Source organism: Limulus polyphemus, unplaced genomic scaffold, assembly GCF_000517525.1.
Source record: "Limulus polyphemus unplaced genomic scaffold, Limulus_polyphemus-2.1.2 Scaffold955, whole genome shotgun sequence".
Taxonomy (NCBI): domain Eukaryota; kingdom Metazoa; phylum Arthropoda; class Merostomata; order Xiphosura; family Limulidae; genus Limulus; species Limulus polyphemus.
Window position 1 is genome coordinate 239,112 of NW_013666565.1, and position 7,097 is coordinate 246,208.

Consider the following 7,097-nt stretch of genomic DNA (forward strand, 5'->3'; position numbering starts at 1 on the left):
GTAGATTATAATTCAAATTTTAGTACTATACATTATTCAATTTCTTAACTTAAAAGTAAATATAAAAAAAGCAACAGTTAAACATCAATGTTTGTGTGATGTGGTATGTTGGATGCAGCACTAGTTCAAATTAGATGTTTGTGAAGTCAAAATACTAAGTCTATAGTTTCATACGAATTAGAAACTCAAATTACCGATATTGACAAACTAGAATATAAAATAAGAAGGTCTTATCTTTTCTATTTGCTAAGATATTGCTCATGTAATAAATCAAACACAGTGGCACCCTGCCCATCTCTTTCCATTTTTGGAAATGCTCCCTTATATACACTTTCTTCTATATGTGACATGAATAACCAATCGGAAGTTCAGAATGCCCCCCTAGCGGCTTTCTCAGCCATGTTAATGGACTTGGACACCATTTCTTTCTTTTGAACCAATATTTCAACAAGGTAGGGTGTGTCTTTAGTGTGCTCGAAATTTCATATTTTTTTAGACTAAAATACATCTTAGTTACTTAGCTTGATAAAAAATTATAGTGGAATTCTATGGTACTGATGTAGTAATTTATGATTTTTTAGTTATTCACATGTATATATATATAAAACCTAAAAAATTTATTTTGTTTCATGTCCTCCACATGCAAAATTTTTAATGACTTGGCAACCTGCGTCAAAGAGCAACCAAGTACAAAGGTCGTAACTAGAAGAGATAATTATTTACTTTACTTCTGTATTTATTGTTCTGTGTTTTAAGAAAAATAGGTTTAAGAACTTATTTCAAAATAGCAATAATCTATATATGTATATATAATGTATTATAATTGAAACGTGACTGTATTTCACAAAATACTAGTCTACTAAAACTCAGCCAAAACAAGTTATTCTGTACAGATCAAAGGTCAGTTTTATGTTATTTGATATGGAAACATTAATGCACGTGAGTCGCATCATTGTAACTTCTGTAATGTTAGCCTAGCACTGCTGAAAGGTCAATGTAATATATATAAATGTATAATGTTATAATATTTAAGCTATTTAGTCTAAACATTTATGTTTTTGAATTATAATCTCTCTTCATTCTAGAATGAAAGAGGCATAATTTATATTTATTTCCTAATTTTTATGGTGGTTGCAAGATCGGTCAAATCTACCGAATCCGTACAGGGATTAATTACTGAAAATAACAGATGAAATATAAAGTTTTTCTCAAGAAACATTTGATAACTATCTGAACATTATAAAGATTTCACATATGAAATTTGAAATTATTCTGATGCATAAAAGTATTTTTAATCTTAAAATGAAAATTACTTTACATGATAGATAGGCAACATGCAGAAAGAAAAAAAAAAGGCATAAGAAAAATATTGCTTTACAAACCTTGACACTTAATAAAAAAATTTGATATCTTTCGTATGAAAGCTCTGTAATGTTAACAGATAATCTGCCAAATTCCATTAACATTCGCTTACTAATTTAAAAGTTATAGCATGAAAACTATAACAAGCACAAAATAGTTACAAGGTCGATCTCAGGGACCGAGACCGTGCTGAAAGAGTTAATATAGTTCATCTAGCATCAAGAAATAAGAAAGGATTTAAAATGTATGTAACACGTTTTATTTGACATTAAAAAAATATACATAATTCTTTATGATTATGGGTTTGCAGTTTATGGCATGTCCTATATTTCATTCAGAAACATGCATTGAATTCAGCATTAGAGATTTCATGTAAGGTTAGATTTTTCACCACTTCTCTCCAGAAAGAAGGCTTCATCAGCAATCGTGGTCAAGAATAACAACTTAAACATGGTGGAACTTAAACAGAAATCAGTTGATATTTGTGTGAGAGAAGATTTTTTTTTTCTACTGAGAGGTGTATTAAAAAAAAAAAGGAATGCATGGTTAATCTGTGAAAATACTAGGCTTACTATGGTTTGGGTTCTCAAACTTTCTTAATGTGAACCTTACGTGTTATTAGGTGTTTTCTGTGTAACTTAGATTAGGACTTTAAGCAGTAATTTTCTATATATGTCAACACCTATCTGAAAATTCTTCTCTCTGTTTCTTTTTTAGGACCAGTAGCTTCAACAGTTATGTCTCATGCCACTGTTATGAGATTGAACCTTGACTTCACACAACAGGAAGAATTATCTAGTTGTGCTAGAACTCTAGCTATTCAATGTGCAACTAAAGACCCTCCAAACTGTGCTTTAAATGCTCTTACATTGTGTGAAAATGATCCATTTGCCTTTGAAGCAGCATATCAAATTGTTGTGGAAGCTGCAACAACTAATGTTATGACATCATCACAGCTCTTTACAGTAGCCAGGTACATTGAACATCGTGGCTATCCACACAGAGCTTACAAACTGGCCATTCTTGCCATGAAAGGTGTTCACTTGGCTTATAATCAAGACAACCACCCAGCAATTAATGACATTCATTGGGCATGTGCTCTTACTCATTCCTTAGGTAAGTCTGAGCTTACTAACTTAGTGCCCCTTCTTGTAAAAAATGTTCACTGTGCAACAGTGTTGTCAGACATTTTACGTAGATGTTCGATGGCTCCTCCAGGTATAGCAACATTGGATGCCAAACGACGATGTATTAAGCCTCTCTCCTTGGACAAACCCCCACTCAGGCAGTTACTGGAGGCCACTGTATCAGCATATGTTAACACCACCCACTCTCGGTTAACACACATTAGCCCCAGACATTACAGTGATTTCATTGAGTTCCTTAGTAAGGCCCGAGAGAACTTTTTGCTTGCCCCTGAAGGACATTTGCAGTTTGCCCAACTGATAGACAATATGAAAACTGCTTATAAAGGCAAGAAAAAGTTGATGTTTCTAGTCAAAGAACGGTTTGGTTAATGACAGCTGTAATTAGCTGGCCATCTGAGACAAGACATATGCAATATTCAGACGTAGGGGAGTATTCTTGGACCAAGGAAAGAGAAACTGTGATGGTACTAACTCTAATAAAGTTACCATATGAGTTTATATTGGGCAGTCAGAAAAACTGTCATTTTGCTATTAAGTTTGCTTGCCCTAATTTTTTAATGCCATAGAAATTCATTGGTTGTGTCAGTGCTCTAGTAGTTACTTCAGTTTGTACTTGGCTTTCAAAATGTATTTTATGGTATTGTTATATATTGCCAAGAGCAGCGGAGTTACTTTTCAAATGTACAAAATAACTAAGCTAAAAGACAAACTTTTTGATGCCCACAACATGGATGTTTGTGGTTAAGCAAAACTTTTATATGTACAGCCTCTCGTCCAAACTTGGGTTTAGATTACAAGAAGCTTGTGTTCCTTGTGGTCCTACCTCACCGAGTGCCACTTTAGCTGTGCTGAGAAACACTTTGCCCACATTACAAGTATCATTAGTTTTCTAACTTGCTAGCCATTAGGAAATGTACAGTATGTAAACTTGTATTGCATTTTTTCTGTTCTGTGGCTAATTGTAAAGACAGCTTTTTATTCATTTGTTTGGAAAACTTCTGTTATATAGTTTGTGTTGGATGTCTACTAAGTTTATTGTATTTGATACTAAGTTTAAACTACTTTGTCAAATTATATAGTTTTGCTGTTGAATCATGTTGCTGTTCACAACTTTCAATTTCACCAGTAGTATTATGTTTGTCATGTTTGGAAGTGATTAATATTATCATAGTGCATTGACTATGTTTGATTTAATGAGCTATAAACTCCAAAGCTGATAAATAACTAAAATGTGTGTAAAATTGGGCATAACTGGTTATGGATGTTTTTCGTGGAAAATACATCATATATCTGTGTTCTAGTGAACTGATTATTGAAAATATTTTATTAAGAAACAATTTAAAGAGTAAAGCAACAATTCAAAAAGTTTGTGAAGTTATTTTTTTGTAGAATATTTGGGTGTAGTGATTATACAATGAATTGATATTTACTAGATTTTTGTAAAGAAAAGAAACATAGGATTTTCACTTATACACCATGTGTTTAAATTAAAAATTAATGGTATAAAAATTTGTGTGGTTATTACTCATGAAAGAAATATAAATAGCAGCCTGATTTAATAGACCTCTCAATGAACATATCTGATATCAGACTTAATAAAAAGAAGTCGACTTCTTTTTTGTAAGTTAATAACTGCAGATATTGGTTTACTTGTTCCTACTGCACATTCGAATCACTGTGGAGAAGACATGACACTGTAAAAGTTATCTCAGGACCTGGAATAAAGTTCCTGTAACACTTACAATTGCTAATTCTTAAAACATTCCATACAACTAGGTATCAAAATGGCCACTCTTTCATATTATGCATTTTTCCAAGTATACTTTTCAAAGACTACCTTTATACAGTTATTCTATTCCTGTATCAAGTCTTTAAGATGTTATATCATTTGTCCATTTTTGACTTTAATCTGTTTTATCAATGAATATGAAACTTATAGATGTTTTTCTCATAGTAAATTAGAAGGAACAAGAGCTCTATAAAGCTTTGTCAAGTTTGTTGCTATTTCATCAGCAGTAATGCATTGCATGGGTCTTCAAGGAACAGTTAATGTAGGGTTGATATGGTCTAATAACAGAAATTTTGATCTAATTCTTCTGTTACATTTTTGAATCTAATTACTGATTACTTAAGGACAAGCTTGGCTGCTGGTAACCCTATGTTTTACCATGAGCCAGTAAGTTAGGACAAATTCAGTTGTTTAACTTCCTGATTACTGACTCAAGTCAACAGCTGATTGTCTGTTCAACTTACTGGTTATTACCATGAGTCAAGAAAAGTTTAGTAGCTGGTAACTTATGTTTAACTGACTAATTACTAACTTATGTCAGGACAAATTCAGCAGCTAGTAACATACGTTTAACTTTCTTAATATTTACTTGACTTAACATTAAGTCAATATGACTTCATTTTTTTTTATATTTGTGATTAACCTGCTGGTTACTGGTTTGAGTAATGAGGATACATCTCACTTTCTAATAAATTAATAACTTGATATTTAAAATACCATTTACTGACTTAAGTGAATAATAAATCATGACAACTAGTAACTTTTTACTATTTGGTTGATGAATTGACCCAGTAATAACTAAAAAAAAATTAATGCTGATAATAATTTATTACTGATTACTAAGTATATTTGTCTAAAGGCTTATATTGCTATAAACTGAGTTTTGATACCCATGGTGGGCACAACACAGATAGCCCATTGTGTATAACAACAACCAACCAAGTGTAGTTGCAGTAATAATTAGAACAAGTGCATCAATTAGAACAGATCTATGAAGTTTCAGAAAATGCTGACAGGAAGACGTTATGGGGTTTTCCAACCTGTCTCTAATACATCAGGAGATGTTTCTCACACACCATAAAAAGAAGTAATAAGAACATCAGTTATTTTTCAGATTAAACAATTTATTTCTCAGCTTGTATCCTTGTCACATTTTAAAATCCCTGGGAAATCAACTTTTCAAGTCTTCTAACACTTTTTGTCATATTTCTTTCTTGCTAGAGTTATTATGTTAGCCATTGTTGTGTTCTCTTCTACTAAAGTATCTAATAAGTCATTTGGAGTAAGTAAGTTATAGCTTCTTATGGCAAAATATTTTCTCAACATTTGAGTAACTATTAGTGGAAAACCAGTTAAGAAAATAGAAAGATTTTGTTTTATGACCAAGAAGTAGGAAAAAAGCATTAGAAAAGAAAGTGATCATTCTCCTGGCAAAACCAGGAAACTTAAAAAGTTTGCTAATATTTCATGTTTAACATATAGAGTGCTTGAGTCAGTAATAAGTTGAGATGTATTCAAAAGTTTGAAGCTTTATGTTTAACATACAGCATTCTTGGATCAGTAATAAGGCAAGACGTGTTCAGTAGTTTGAAACTTAATGTTTAACATAAAGGATACTTGAATCAGGAATAAGGTGAGATGTGTTCAGCAGTTTATTATGTTACATGTTTAGATTAATGGTAACAGACAAAGATCAGTAATAAAGCCCACAAGTTCTTCAGCTGGTAATCTTATGTAATTAACTAGTTGTCGATGCTATAAATTGTTCATTGATTGCTAACATGTTGATAGGTTACTATATACTGAATAAAACCAGTTATGAAGTGGAATGTAAACTTGATACGTACATAAGCTTTGTATTTCCAGATTGTAAAATATGTAAAACAAAAAATATTACTATGCGTGTTCATATACTTCTTTATGTTAGGTTATATAACTTGTACAGAAAATTTTCTACAGAAAAAAGTGTATATAGACCAATAACACCCACAAAACTGTCAACACTTTAAATGTTGTGAAGTCTTCCATATCTGTGTGCACATCGGACAAAGCTTTCTAAAACAACAGAATTTGTTGTCATCATACTGTTAGTTAATGAGATCAGAGCTGATTGTTCACTATGCAAAGGTTTCATGTCAAATTTGATTGCATTTGTTAATTTTGGACTTGTGTGCAATAGGTATCTTATAAAACCTGGTTTATCACATCTGTACTTCACTTCCTTTCAGAAATTTGCAGTTTTGAGTATTTGACCTGTCTGGTAGTGCTCAGCTCTTTGCCATATGAAATACCAATGTTTACACAAATGCCATATTTAAGTTTATTTATTTAACATTTTATTTAATACCCTTACTTACTTGACATAAGAATACTGCATGTAGGTTCTCCAATCTAGACATGTACATAAAAATAGGGTATTTGTGAAAGTTCGATATCATAGAAGTGGATTTGTGCAAAAATCTTTTTTTTCCTCTTGTATTGATGAAACAATAAAGGCCAGTTCATTGTACAAGTGTTCTTTGCACTATATTTGTTTAAACGTAATTTGAATTAGTGTTTTATGTATTATAATGTTAAAAGAAATTAACCAGTGTATTAGATTAAGAACTCTTAATAAATTTTTACCAGCAATTAAATTGTTAGGTAAATAACTAAAACAATAAAATATTTTCATTACATAAAACAGTTTAAGGATAACTGTAAGGCACAGTACTGTTACTGACAAATCACTGTTATTAAATAAGTTACCTCACCCATAATCCATTTGTATGCAAATAAGGCATTTGATGAAGAATGAT

At 31.5% G+C, this 7,097-nt stretch overlaps 1 protein-coding gene across 2 annotated transcripts in view; it reads left to right on the forward strand.

Annotated features, from left to right (window-relative positions):
• Nucleotides 1–6,803, forward strand: part of LOC106461427 (zinc finger SWIM domain-containing protein 6-like) — a 75,141-nt gene extending 68,338 nt beyond the window's left edge. For both annotated transcript variants that reach the window (XM_022388386.1, XM_022388387.1), the window contains exon 16: nt 2,080–6,803. In XM_022388386.1, the coding sequence (XP_022244094.1) occupies nt 2,080–2,879 (800 nt within the window). In that variant the 3' untranslated portion in view covers nt 2,880–6,803. The remainder of the gene's footprint in view (nt 1–2,079) is intronic.
• Nucleotides 6,804–7,097: the final 294 nt, after the last annotated feature.